This window comes from Megascapheus bottae, chromosome 22 (assembly GCF_031878675.1).
Source record: "Megascapheus bottae isolate mThoBot1 chromosome 22, mThoBot2.hap1, whole genome shotgun sequence".
Classification (NCBI taxonomy): domain Eukaryota; kingdom Metazoa; phylum Chordata; class Mammalia; order Rodentia; family Geomyidae; genus Megascapheus; species Megascapheus bottae.
The window spans coordinates 17,957,397-17,972,021 of NC_143530.1; the positions used below are offsets into that span (position 1 = coordinate 17,957,397).

The following is a 14,625-nucleotide window of genomic DNA, read 5'->3' on the forward strand; positions in this document are numbered from 1 at the left end:
GCAGTCCTTGTTGTGTGTGTGTTTGGAGGGGGTGGGTTGGGGGTGGAGAGGAGGGAAGAACTAATCTCCACCCTGATCCAGCATGCCTCAGTCTTCTTGTTTGTCAAGTCCATGCCTTGTTACAAGGGGAAGAGTTTACAAGTGCCATTGCACATGGAGATTTGCCAATGAATGATAGATGGGGTGCTGGGGAATGTCGGGTATTGGCAAGCAGCACTGTGATGTGAGTTGTGAAAGAACTGGAGCCAAAAGAATCGCTGTAAGGTTTAGGTTTGTGGTAGACAGTAGGAAGAATAGATAGGTATGTGTATATGTATGCAGTAGTAGGATATGTATGTATATGCATATGTATGTACCCTATCTATCTATCTATCTATCTATCTATCTATCTATCTATCTATCTATCTATTTCTAGCTATCTCTTGCTATCTGTCTATTTATCTATCTATGATTACCTTAAGGGAAAACCTGAAAACTGCCTCTGAGCAGGCATATTTCCAGCTGTCATTGTGGGTGTGGATAATAATTACTAGCTGCTTTAATCCATGTCAAGGCACTTTGGTCCCGTGGGTCTCTGGCATAATGGGACCATTCTGTAGCTGCTTTGTGCAGTGTCATGACCACTAAGCACTGGTTTCAGAGCACTTGAAATGTGCTGTGAGTGCAGCTGAGGAATTTTAAAATGTTATTTTTTCTGATCGCATTTAAGGTAGTTGCCCTACTAATTCCTTGGACAGTTGGGTCTAAAATGTCCTGAGTATCTCACGGGTGTCAAGCTGTGGCGTGTGATGGCTATTTTAGATACCTTTGAAGGAGAGTTGGACTTACGATGAGGTGAAGTACACACAAGATCAACCTAGTTCTCCTATGAACTGACCTCTACTTTCTTTTCCCTTAAGCCCTACCCCCCACCCCAAGTCAGACAGACAGACATGCCTAGAATACCCTCAGGGCAGAGCTGCCCAACCCATGAGTGGTAAAGGTTGAGTATTTTGGCCTTTGGGCCAGGGTCTCCATGCAAAAGATCTCCAGTGTCTGGGTTTTGGTTTTTTTTGTTTTTGTTTTTTTTTTTTTTGTCGGTGATGGGGCTTGAACTCTGGGCTTGGGCACTGTCATTGAGCTCTTCAGCTCAAGGTTATCACTCTATAACTTTAAGCCACAGCACCACTTCTGGTTTTCTGATAGTTAATTGGAGATAAGCGTCTCGTGGACTTTTGTGCCCAGGCTGGCTTTGAACCTTGATCCTCAGATCTCAGCCTCCTGAGTAGCTAGGATTACAGGTGTGAGCCACTGTGCCTGGCTCCAGTGTCATTTTGAAGGCTCTAACTTGTGACTCTTCAGCCCTCAGGTCGGTTTGGCTCAGCCTTGGCTGTGTTGGACTTTAACAAGGATGGGAGGCCTGACCTGGCTGTGGGAGCTCCCTCTGTGGGCTCAGAGCAGCTCACATACAAAGTAAGGTTGCTGGTGGTGGGAAGAATGGGTGAGGGAAGGGGAAGGGAAGGGAGGAGAACAGAGGGAGGCCAATGGTGGGGAGCTTACAAGTAGGAACCCCCCCTCCCCCAAGTACTCAGAACAATCGTTTCTGCACAGGCGAGTGCAAGCTCCCATTCAGGCCCTTGGCATAGCCATGTGTTACCTCACAGCACTGATCCTGCCTCCTTGGCCCGATTTTGGCCTCATGGTTTGCCAGTTCTACCAAAAGCTTTTCTTCATAGTGCTGAAAGCTTAGCAAGAGAGTTCAGCTAACACCTGCATAGCTTTCTGTCATCACAGTAAAGAGATGACTTCCCTGGGCCTCATCTGTTTCCTGATTTCTTACAGAGAACAGAGATCCGGGACCCAGGCCCCTGGGTGTCTCTTTCCACAAGTTCTTCATACCATAGAGCTTACTCCTTGGCCCTTCCTTCATACTCTGTTTCTAGAAGGATCTGTTACGTCCTGAACCCCACCCACCCATCTGGCTCTCTCTTATACTAGGACTTTTGCTTAACACAGGGTCCTCCTCCCAGAAAAGCCTTTCCCCTCACTCTGGAGTGACTTGTTACTTCAGGCAGGAAGTGTGGTTTACCTCCTGGGTAAAGCCAGGCTTCACAGAGCATCCTGGATTGGTACCTGCCCTTCTATGCTTCCTAATCCACATTACCTGTCTTCCAGCATTTGGAGAAGAGATGGGTCTTACCTGTCATGTAGAATGATTGGGGATGGACACAAACTGATTCAGCAGAGAAAATCAAATAGCATGTGTGGACGATGAGCAAACTCAGGGTTCTGTTCAGAGGTGCAAGGGGGTGTGCGTAGGGAAGAGGCGGAAATGGAGCGGGGCCTTAGAGCAGGGAGGAGCTGAGTAAGTCACTCTAATCCTGAACTGTGGTGTCTGACGTGTCCTCCCTCTGACAGTGAGGAGGCAATGATAAAAACAGCATTTGCTGCTTGGTGCTGCTGGCTCACGCCTATAATCCCTAGCTACTCAGGAGGCTGAGAGCTGAGGATCACAGTTTGAAGCCAGCCTGGGCAGAAAAGTCTATGTGATTCTTATCCTCTAATTAACCAGCAGACAGCCAAAAGTGGAACTGTGACTCAAAAGTGGCCAAGTGCCAATCTTGAGCACTTGTCTAGGTTCTTGAATTCAAGCTTTAGTTCTAACAAAACAACAAAAACCAGCCAAGAAGAAAACACCACCACCACCAACAAAAACCCAAACCCCAACAAGGACAAAAAGCACTTGTTGGGGCCGGAAGTTTGGCCTAGTGGTAGAATGCTTGCCTAGCATTCACAAAGACCTGGGTTCGATTTGTTGGTACCACATACATAGAAAAAAGCCAGAAGTGGTGCTGAGGCTCACTTGGGAGAGCTCTAGCCTTGAGAAAGTCCAAGGACAGTGCTCAGGCCCTGTTTATTTGAAATAGTATAGGGAAGGGGAGAAAACTAGATGAGGGGAGCAGGTGAAGGAGGGAAATGGGGACAAAACATGAGAAGGGGTAGCAATTGTTAAGTATTGCACCTTCTATCTGGCGACTATAATGTAACCCTTCCATTAATTACAATTAAAAAATACAAAAACAACAACAACAAAAGCACTTGTTTTGGGCTCTCATGGTCTGATAGAAGTGACAAGTTAAGAAAATTGTCAGTGCCAGGCTGGGTTTTTTGGCACGATGGTCTGCCCCTGTCCTTGTGTAGGGGGCAGTGTATGTCTACTATGGATCCAGACAAGGAAGCCTGCCTTCTTCCCCGAACGTCACCATCGCCTGTCAGGTATGTTCATCATGTTATCGATGGGGTCGGAGGGGGTGGGAATGAAGGTGGCTGCGCCTCAGTTGTCCCAGGGCTCAGTAGAGCATGCACTTCCGGTCTCTCTGAAGGATGTCTACTGCAACTTGGGCTGGACACTTCTGGCTGCAGACATGAATGGAGATGGAGAGCCGGACCTGGTGATTGGCTCCCCTTTTGCACCCGGTGGAGGGAAACAGAAGGGAATTGTGGCTGCATTTTATTCTAGCCCCAGACAGAGTGACAAAGGTAGGACCTGATGAGGAAGGGGGCAGACAGCCATCACATGTGGGATAAAGTCCTTATTTCGTATCGTTTTACCAAGATCTCCCTCCTTCCCTTCTTCCCTCCCTTCCATCTTTTCTTCCTCGCAGTACTCCTTTGTATTTATTATTGTTGAGCCTGGGCCTTGCTTTTTGCCCAGGAATGTGCCTGAGCTGCCTGTTTTAGTCTTCCCATTACAGCCGGGATGACAGGTATACATCACTCAGCTGGGATTGAAGTCTCTTGAGTTTTTTGTAGCTGGGTTGGTCAGTCTCAGTTTCCCAAGAAGCTAGAATTACAGGCATGATTAAACTAGCACCTGGCTTCACCTGCTTTTCTAACAGTCTCTTATCTTTACAGATGGTCTAGCAAATGACATAGATAGGTTCACGGAGCAAAGAAAAATTGTCCTAATTTCATCATTGTAGGTTCTAATGGGCCAATAAATTATTCATCCATTAGCTCATGAGAATGAGACCTGGGAATGTAATTCTTAATTTTGTAGGATTGCACTGAATTCTTGGCTGGGTTCTCCCTCCCTTTTCCTCTTCATTCCTCCAGAAATATACTTTTCCCTTCTGGTCCTAGGGCTTGAACTTTGGACCTCAGTGCTGTCCCCAAGCTTCTTTTGCTCAATGTTAGCACTCTATACTGAGTGAGCTGCAGCTCCAGTTCCAGTTTTTTCTATGATTAATTAGAGATAAGAGTCTGATGTACTTTCCTTCCTGGGCTAGCTTTGAACTTCAGTCCTCAGAACTCAGCTTCCTGAGTAGCTAGTATTACAGGTGTGAGCCACCAGTGCCTGGCAGAAATGTATTTTTTTTTGCCAGTCCTGGGGCTTGAACTCAGGGCCTGAGCACTGTCCTTGGGCTTTCCTCAAGGCTAGAGCTCTACACTTGAGCCTGAGCACCATTTCCAGCTTTTTTTTTTTCTATGTATGTAGTACCGAGGAATCGAACCCGGGTCTTCATGCATGCTATGCGAGCACCTTAACCACTAGGCCAAACTCCTGGCCCTAGAAATGTATTTTTTAAAAAAATGTGAAGTATGGGCCAGGAGTTTGGCCTAGTGGTAGAGTGCTTGCCTAGCATGCACGAAGACCCGGGTTCGATTCCTCGGTACCACACACATAGAAAAAAAAAAGCTGGAAATGGTGCTCAGGCTCAAGTGTAGAGCTCTAGCCTTGAGGAAAGCCCAAGGACAGTGCTCAGGCCCTGAGTTCAAGCCCTAGGACTGGCAAAAAAAATGAAGTATGAGATCTATTTCTGATGTTTTGGTCCTGGGATTGATAGGAGGAAAGAATTCTGGCAAAGATTAAGCACAATGACCCTGATTTTTTTTTTTTTGCTGGCCTACAAACAGGACCTGTCCTGGTAGTTCTTACCTTTCAAGAGAATGGGTATCTTTTTTCAGAGATGCTGAGTGTGGAGGCAGCTGATTGGCTGGTGAGAGGTGAGGAAGACTTCTCCTGGTTTGGATACTCCCTTCACAGTGTCATGGTGCACAACAGAACCTTGCTGCTAGTTGGGAGCCCAACCTGGAAGAATATTACTAGGTAAGTACTGATACTGGGCTGTGGGGACCACTGAACACAGAGAGGCAGATGCTGGCTGCTGTAGGAACTCAGCAAAGGTGAGTGCAGGGAAAAGGGTTGAAGGAAAACCACTGAGACTTTGGGGGAAGCTTGCATCTACTCCATGTTAGAAATTAAAAATACAGTAGGTAAATTTGCTAGAGCTGCCATAACAAGGTGCCACAGGGCTGGGTGGATTAGATAACAGAAATGTATCTGTCTCATGCTACAGCTGGAGGCTGGAACCTAAGAGCAAGGATTGATGTCTCTCTGGCTTATAGATGCTGTCATCCTTTCCCCTATGGCATAAAGTGATATTCCCATGTATGTCTGTGACCTTCTCTCTTCTTACCAGGATACAAATCAGACTGGCTTATGACCCACTCTCTTTTTTTAGTCACCTCGTTAATCAACCTCCAAATACTGTCACATACAGTGGAAGTTAAGCCTTCAATCTAGGAATGTGACAAGAAGCAATGGGGCTTCTAACGGCAGGATCCCTGTGTGAGTCGTCAGTTGAGAGGTGCACTAGCTGTACAAGGCCTGGAAAGCCTCCATATGCTTGATGGAATCTAGTGCTCCGTCTCTTCCAGGATAAGGGCACAGGGACAAGAGAGGGAGGGAGGAGTGATGGTGGCATAGCTGTGTTTTCTTCCCGTGGAGCTGGACCCTTGGCAGCTGAGCCCACTGTTTCTTTCCAGGCTTGGCTATTTATTCCACAGCGCTAGTGAGAAAAAAAGCCTTGGAAGGGTATATGGCTACTTCCCACCAAATTGCCAAAATCAGTTTATCATTTCTGGAGACAAGGTATGGCCATCCCTCCTTCCCCAGGACAGCAGACATGGTGTAGTTTTCTGGCTGTGCATTACTGATGGATGGCACTTCACAGGAAATGGGAAAACTGGGTACATCGCTGTCGAGTGGCCATGTGATGATGAATGGGATCCTGACACAAGTGTTGCTGGTTGGGGCACCGACTCACGGTAGGTCATGTACCATGACTTTGCTTCCTTTCCATCCTGTGCCTCCTTGACCCTGTCACATAGCCAGAGTTCAAGTCCCAGAAGTGGCACCAAAAAAAAATTGCCCATTACCCAGTTATTTAAAAACCACAAGTTAATGGTATGGGAGTTGTCACTCTTGAAAATTTATATCTTTTTTTGTGTGTGGGGGAGGGTTGTTGAACTTAGTATCTTGTGCTTGCTAGGCTGGTCTACCACTTGAACCATGCCACCAACCCTTTTTGCTGGCCACAAAGGCAGTAGCATCTCCTCTAGATAGGGAGGCAGAAAGGTCAGCCAAGTCCTGAAGGATGAGCAGAGTAGCTGGCAGAGGTATGAACAAGGGGAAGCAAGGGGCATGGGGCAGGCAGTTTATGGCTAAGCGTCTAGATTTAGAATTGTTTCAGGTTCATTGTGTGTGCAAAGCAAGCAGTGGCAGGAACTGTGTTAGAATTCTTAGAACTACTTAAAACTTTAACCTGCCAGAGTTGAGCAGGGACAGAATCACTTGTACACACAAATGAGGCAAGGATATTCTATTGTTCTCTATGTCCTGTGCCCACTCTTGTGATGCTAAGGAGCACTGTGGCTTGTTTCAGATGACATATCTAAAATGGCATTCCTGAGAATGACCCTGCACCAAGGTGGAACCACCCGGCTTTATGCACTAACTCTCAACACAAAGCCCTCTCTGCTGAGCACCTTCAGTGGAGACCGTCGTTTCTCTCGCTTTGGTGGAGTTCTACACCTGAGTGATCTGGACAATGATGGCTTAGGTAAGAAAGGAATTTAGCCTGGATAACTTCTCTTGCTTCACAGGCCAATTCTGATTGGATAAACCAGAATCTGGCCTCTTAATTGAAAGCCCAGTAGCCCTGGGGCCTTTAGATCTGAATTGGGTAAGGATGGAACTGGATGTACAAGACCGAGGTGGACTTCCTGACGATGTTCACGTGAGAGTCAGCACGTCAGTTATTGGTGAATGACAAAGTAGGAAGCAAAGGCTTTTTAAAATTACTGTGCCACGAGGAAATCAGGACAGACTAAGGGGTACGTTATTTGTGGGAAGCTGGCTTTAGATGAGCAGTGGAACAAGGAAGGGATGATGGCTGTCCATACCTTATTCTCCTGGTTTTTACTGTTTACAGATGAAATCATTATGGCAGCCCCACTGAGGATAACAGATGTAACCTCTGGGTTACTTGGAGGAGAAGATGGAAGAGTTTATGTTTACAATGGCAAAGGGAACACCCTGGGAGACATGACAGGAAAATGCAAATCATGGATAACTCCATGTCCAGAGGAAAAGGTGAAAGTGTCTTACAAATTCTAATAGCACATTGGTTAAAGAATACTATCTATTGATTTCCGGGTAGCCCAGGGCCACTGTAAAACTTAGTTTTGCCTGAATTCCCAGGTCATGGGGTAAGGACACAATCAGCTACCTGCAGTTCTTAGCTGTGTCACATTTGCTTTTAGACCTAAAGTCCTGCCAGACTTAGAAGCACACTGGTGCTTGCCACAGCAGAAGAAAGAAAACAGACTTTGGCTGTTGGAGTTTCATTAAAACTTCTGGACTTTTTTTTAAAATGCATTTTCTTAGGTTGGGTTTCCTTAAGTTATATTTCCTGGACTTCAAACATTGGCCGTTAATTGCAAAATGAAGTCATCTACCTAGAATTCTACTCTGCAGAGTTAATGCCTGTTAATCTTAATTTTACCTTTTTAATATTTTCCATGCCTTTATCTGTTCCTATGTGTTCTGCATTATTATGCACATGCTGAGTACTATATATAATACCTCTCAATGCTATGAAGTTGCTATTTTGCTCATTTGCAGATAAAAGAAGTTGAAGATCAAAGAGTGTAAGGTCACATTGCTAGATGGTACAATAGGGGTTTAAATCAAGATTTCATTCTAAAACCTTAACTATTGCTGAGTGCATGTATTTTTATTAACATATATTTTGCATGTACAATTTTGCAAATGGATTTAATGAAATAATAAACAAGGGTAAGCTTCCTCAATCAAAAATTATGAAATGCTCCTGGTATCCCTAATATGTGGCTATTAAATCCAAAGAGTTCAAGAGCGAGGACTCAATAACTGCATACCCAAAGCTATAGACATGGTAATGGAAATACAAACATAACTATATAGACATAAAAACCTATGAAACTATAGACGTTTTATTTCATAAATTAATGTTTCTATGACATACAAACCCTTAGCCTAATTTTGATTAAGTTCTAAATACTAAGTCCCAGTGATTGTAAATAGAGATTCCCTCCTTGGACACTTGTCTGTTAAATTTGTCATTTAAAATATGATGTAAAAATCAACATTAATAAATTCTTAAAAAATTATGAAATGCTCCAGAATCTGGAATGTTTTGAATACTGACATGACAGTACAGGTGGAAAATTCTACATGATGAAACTGTTTTTAAAACAGATTAGAACACTGCATAAAATTAGCTTCAGGCTGTATATATAATTCATGAATAGATATAGCTCATGTTTAGTCCAGTCCCCAACACACTTTAGATATTACCAAATCTGAAATCAAAAGTATTGTGGGAACCAAACTTTCTGGAGAAGGGATTTGTGATCCATCAAGAGCATTTTATGATATTCTAATGTCAGATATTAATGTATTTGCCAGCTACCTAATATTTTTCATCTATGAACCAGTTTAAATATTAAATGATGATTACTAGTTATAAATCATTAGTCACTTTATGGCAAATAGTCACATAGAAACATTTTTATACATCTGACTATATTTTTCCAAAGTAAGTTCCTATAAATGCAATTTCAAGGGTCAAAGGGCATGTATATTGTTAAGTGATATAAAGGTGTAATAAAGGTGTAATTGAAACTCACTAAAAAAAACCATACAAACAGTAATAGCACTGTTTTCCTTTTCTCTCCCTTTTTCAGGCCCAATATGTACTAATTTCTCCTGAAGTAAGTACCATCTGAAGGACTGAATACTAGAAGAAAGACAAAAAGGCCCATCCCTTAGTATAAGGGACTAAGTATGGCCTGTTGTTTATCAAAGACTCATTAACAGAGTATGTTTTACAGGCAAGTTCAAGGTTTGGGAGCTCTCTGATCTCGGTAAAGTCAAAGGAACAGGTGAGTTATAGGGCCTACACGGATGTCTGTATTCTAATGCTAGGATTTGATGATTTCATTATTCAAGTTTTAGATTTCACCCAAAAGAAAGTAACATGCACCCATGCATTTCACTATTTTTTGGAGGTGTAAAGTTTTCTTCCTTACTCGTTTTATCCTCAATTGCAGGGGTTGGTAAACTACAGCCTGCGGGCCAACTACATTTGGCTTTTTTTTTGTAACCATGAACTAAACATGGTCAAGATAAGACATAGCTCAACAGTTGGAAAAACATTTTGTGATGAGAAATATATATGAAGTTAAATGTCAGTGCTTAGACGCTGTAATTCTGTTTTTCCTCATGCTGGACAAGTGCTCTAGCACTGAGGTGCATCCCTACCCCTTAAGTTTCATTGGAACACAGCCATAGTCATCCTCTCCTGGACTGCTATGGTTTGCTGCCATTCTACAATGGCAGCTTCAGAGACCTATGTCTCCCAGAGTCTGAAACAGTCATTATTTGGCCTTCCACAGAAAATGTTGTCTTCCTTGTCTTATAGGATAATCTTTAAATATTTTGCTGTTTTTTCCCCCCTAAATTTTGATCATTTTTATATGATTTTACAAAAAACTTCATTTTCATGTGCTATATTTGTCATGTCCCAGACAAGTACACAGAGCTTTACAATGCTTGGTCTACCTGTGCCACAATTTCAGTTCTCAAATTCACTTTCCCAAAGATATTTGGGCTATTTCCGTTTTGGTGCGCATTCTCACATCTATGTTTTTTATAATTGTACAAATATCCTTGTAGGTTAAGATCTAAGAAGTAGTACATTTAAAAATGTAATAGATACAGAAAGTTTTACTTTATGCCTTAACACCATTAATTTGACTCATTAACTTTAATATATGGTATTGTATAGAAGTACTATGCTAGGCTGTGAAATATAAACATCCCTGCTCTTGAAAAACAAGACTTTAAAATACATCTAAATGAAATAAAATGCATATTGGTGTAGGATCGAACGCTAAAGAGGACTGTGAGTAGTAAATGTTAATGGTGTGACAAAGTCTGGGGAAGCCCTCTTACATTTTGGAGTGGTAGACATAACCAAGTCTGTAAGGCTTGGTAGATGCTCCTGCTTTTAAGAATCCTGGTGAAACTGCCCTCTAGTGGCCAACAGTACATGTGTTATAGGCAAGGCTGATGGCAACATTTAGGTTCTACAACTCCAAAATGGATTAATAGCTATCGGAGGATTTCCAGAGGAATACTTTATAAGCCTGATGTTTCAAAATTTTGTGTATTTTCTACAAACTGGACACTTGAAAATGTATGTATTAGAATAAAAAATATCTCCATAATTAATACTGTTTAAGGACAGGGTGGGATATAGAGCATCTAAAAGTAATACACTCCAAATTAATATTAAGAGATTATTTGGTATTGGATTTTTAGCCTACCTGTGACCAGAGGAGCACTAACACATTAGGAGTATGAAGAAATCAGAAATTATGTTTAAATAGTGGTCACTGACAGTCTGAGAATTATCAGGGTATAGCCTTTCCCCGAGTTCCCTTTAAACTGGGTTATAGAAGGTAATACAAGAAAAGGACTAAGGCCGATAATCTGACAAAAAAAGGCTCAGTACATTTTAGCTATTATTTCTAGATTGTCAGTAATGTTCAAAACTGAATCAATAAGAAACCACTAAAGTATGTCCCAACCAAACAGTATGTCCTTATCAAAATATATCAGCCAAATATATATACATATTTGATCATGACAGTTCACTCATCAGGTTGGGTCTGGGTTTAGAACAACTCTTGACAGTTTCCAAAAATCAAATCCCCCCACACACTGCAGATTTTTCCCACTGTATAACTAACAGCTTAGGGTTCAAAGGCAATCCTGGAAGATGAGTCGTAACATTTCAAGCAGCAGAACAATGTGTAAATACCTCAACAGGTGTGTTCTATGCTGCACAATCGCTAGGATCCTAGAATGCACTTGCATAGTTTTCTTTTATTCTTTATGGGCAAGAGGGGGTCAGGGTGCACTTCCTCAACTGTGGGGTTTGTTTTGTTTCCCTCTTCCCCCAAACTCGAGAGGGAGGTATCTAAAGAGAGAAAAGCATTTAAGTTCAAGCTGTGTTCTGACCAGTGTCCTAGTCCACGTTTTTATTTCCAGGGCACGGCATGATGCTTGGTCTATGGGAGGAGCTTAGTAGATAGTATGAATGACTCATAAATTGTGTTACATCTCCTACAGAACCAAGTTGTCATTGCTGCTGGAAGGAGTTCTTTGGGAGCACGACTTTCTGGGACACTTCATGTCTACAGCCTCAGCCCAAATTAAAGACACTCCAGTTTCCTATTTTACCCTTTGCTCTTCAGGGAGACCCCTCTGGTGGGCAAGCTGGCATGTCCAGTGGCTGACTCCTGCAAGAGACATGCACTAACAGCCAGGATATCTGCAAATATGGTAAAGTGCATGGCTGCACTAAATATATGTATTCCTCCTCACTTGCTTGTTTTTGCATCTAGACATTTGTTCTTTCCACCTGAGCACCTGTGTCCCTGAGACTTGGAAAGGTTTGGTTAGGTCTTAGGATAGCCTTTATGTAATTCCTCTTTAAAAAACAAACAAGCAAACGCCTCATCCTCCACTTTTTTATTGTTGTTGTTGAGGTGGCTGATCTTAAATGTCTCCCAGAGCTAATATGTTGAAGGCTTGGTCCCTGCTAAACTGTTGGGAGATGGTGGAAACTTTAAGGGTGAAGCCTGATTGGAGGAAGTTATTCTGAGACTCCAGCCTTTTCTTTCTTCTGCTTCCTATAACAAAGCTAGCAGCTTTTCTCTGTTATGATGAATTGCCTCACTACAGGCCCAAAGGAGCAGGCTAAGTGATTATGGATTGCAACTGCGAGGCAAAATAAACATTTCCTCCTTGAAAGATGTTATCTCAGTTATTTTGTCACATTCATAGTACACAAAAAGAAAAAAAAATTGGGGGAGGATATGAGGGTAAGATAACCTCCTACTCACAAAATTACTGTGCTTTGGTTCTTTCAATGACTATTGCATTTACCACGTTTTATATAATGGACAAATAGAACTAAGACTCAATTACCTTTCTGTGCTCTCACATGCTTATGTGGAAAAAAAAGGCTGTTCTAACAAATGATGAACCTCCTCTGCTAGTGTTAAGTCATTTCTCCAGGGACGTTCGTTGAGCCACGTTGCTACAAGCTGTGTCAACAGAACTAGAGTGGAGAGGAGTGGCCTGCACCACAGCTTCTATGAGGAACCAAGTGAGTACGAGTAAAGGCCTGGATATCACGTGTTCTTGGGATGTTTTAAAAGTTTCTGGCATTACTTCTGTAGAAGGTAGCTAGTTTAGTTTATCAGAGAAGCCCTTCTGAACTGATATGGAAAGCAAGACTAAAGCCTTTATCATCTCAGGAGACAGATCGGTAAAAATGTATTAAGAAAAGCTACTGTGATTGAGTGTAAGGTGAGGAAGGTGACAGGAAATGGGACATACTTAGACCCATCTGGATCTCTTCCAGGACTATCTTAGTTTTCACAGAAGTTTGCTAACTGCATGGTTACCTATGCGTACGTTACCTTCATATTGCCAGATAAAGTGTCAATGCTTTGTTGTTGGTTTTTTTTTTTAATGTGACACTGGGGGTGGACTCCAGAACCCTGCATGTGCTAGGCAAGCAGTCTACTACTGACCTATTATAAAAGTGTCAGTGTGTTTATGCTTTGCTAAAATAAGATCATTATTGACCTCAATTACAGAACAAACCAGATAGCAAGTATCAGGTGAAGGTGAAAGATGGAAGCACATTTTCAAGTTTACAGTACATTTACTCATACTATTGTCATATTCATACATTATCAAAATGAAGTAAAATGTTTCTATTGTTTCAGGTCAACTTATATGGTATAAAGGACAAAAATATAGTAAAAGTCTAATGTACTATCCCAGTAGGTAGACTGAATTTATTCCACTAAATTACAGTTCTAAGCAGCAACTCTGAAATGTTTACTAAGATGGAAGTAGCTTGTGGAGTTTTCTCATTCACACCAATCTGAGTTTCTTCAACAGTAGTGCAGGTACCTTTATTTGAAGACATTCTGTCTTTCTACTATCCAATAACTTCAAGATATAAATGTTTTAGATCTTTTTTTATCACAGACTTTAAGGGATAAAAATAATGTGAACTAGGCAGCAGACCTCAAGTCTCTGAAGTCTTTATTCCACATGGAATGACCTCTGTAACTATTTTACTAAAGAAAGGAAATCCTAAAGTCAGAGTGTGACTTTAGTATTGATTGCCATTCAAAATAAGTCTGTGCATAACTAGTGGAAATAAATCTTTTTTTTTTAAACAACTTATGGGAAGGTTTTATTTTTATTTATTTATTTGCCAGTTCTGGGCTTGAGCTCAGGGCCTGAGCACTGTCATTGGACTGTCTCAAGGCTAGAGCTCTACCACTTGAGCCTCAGCATCACTTCTGGCTTTTTTCTATGTACATGGTACCGAGGAATTGAACCTGGGTCTTCATGCATGCTAGGCAAACACTCTACCACTAGGCCAAACTCCGAGCCCCAAAATAAATATTTTTAATATGAAATTTCTTAGGGTATTTTACAGCTTGTTTGTCAACAATACATCAAGAATAAAGCAAGGGCTAGTAGATGTCATTATGACATCTGTTTTGCCCAAAGAGGTCTTCCAAAAGGAAAGCTGTTTTTTTTAGAGTGCCATACCTTGATACTTCATGCGCTAAGAGGGAATATGACTAGTCTCCTGTTAATGTGTTCTATTAGTTCAGGATTTTAAATCTTTCATTTTGTTTTATTTATGAGAACTATGTGATCATTCTGGAATAACCAAAGTAAAGCCAGATGACATAGTAAAATCACGTATGATCTAACTACCTTTAAGAAACTATTAACTTCCTTTTATGCGACGTATGAGGTAGTTGACCTCTTTTCCCTTTATTGCTGGGGTATGACTTATCTTTGATTCTACAGCTGACCTTCAATCAAATTTTTCCCTCTGGAATTCCAGTATTCCAGTTAAGTAATATCTACTACCTAATTACAGTGATAAGACCAAAACTAACAGAATGTTTTCAGTTGTGCTGAAGAAGAGTGCCCCGTCGAATCCAAGTATTATCAAAGGTATTCTTGAAAGTCATCAAAAGGACTCACGATACTAAAGATACAGAAATATTCGCATTTGGCATCCACAGCACAGATGTGTTCCTACAAGATGTGGTGCTTAGTGCCCACTTGGGATCCAAAGACTAACCAGTGTGTCTCCTTACACTCCACTCTCCAGCTTTCCTCCAAGGGCTTCCTCTCATCACACA

The 14,625-nt window shown here is 41.8% G+C and overlaps 1 protein-coding gene across 2 annotated transcripts in view; it reads left to right on the forward strand.

Annotated features, from left to right (window-relative positions):
* Gpld1 (glycosylphosphatidylinositol specific phospholipase D1) overlaps positions 1–12,187 on the forward strand; it is a 44,402-nt gene extending 32,215 nt beyond the window's left edge. For both annotated transcript variants that reach the window (XM_090356301.1, XM_090356300.1), the window contains exons 17-27: positions 1,342–1,452; positions 3,181–3,255; positions 3,363–3,519; positions 4,948–5,089; positions 5,809–5,914; positions 5,997–6,090; positions 6,708–6,884; positions 7,257–7,417; positions 9,052–9,078; positions 9,199–9,249; positions 11,504–12,187. In XM_090356301.1, the coding sequence (XP_090212427.1) occupies positions 1,342–1,452; positions 3,181–3,255; positions 3,363–3,519; positions 4,948–5,089; positions 5,809–5,914; positions 5,997–6,090; positions 6,708–6,884; positions 7,257–7,417; positions 9,052–9,078; positions 9,199–9,249; positions 11,504–11,590 (1,188 nt within the window). In that variant the 3' untranslated portion in view covers positions 11,591–12,187. The remainder of the gene's footprint in view (positions 1–1,341; positions 1,453–3,180; positions 3,256–3,362; positions 3,520–4,947; positions 5,090–5,808; positions 5,915–5,996; positions 6,091–6,707; positions 6,885–7,256; positions 7,418–9,051; positions 9,079–9,198; positions 9,250–11,503) is intronic.
* The last annotated feature ends 2,438 nt before the right edge of the window (positions 12,188–14,625 follow it).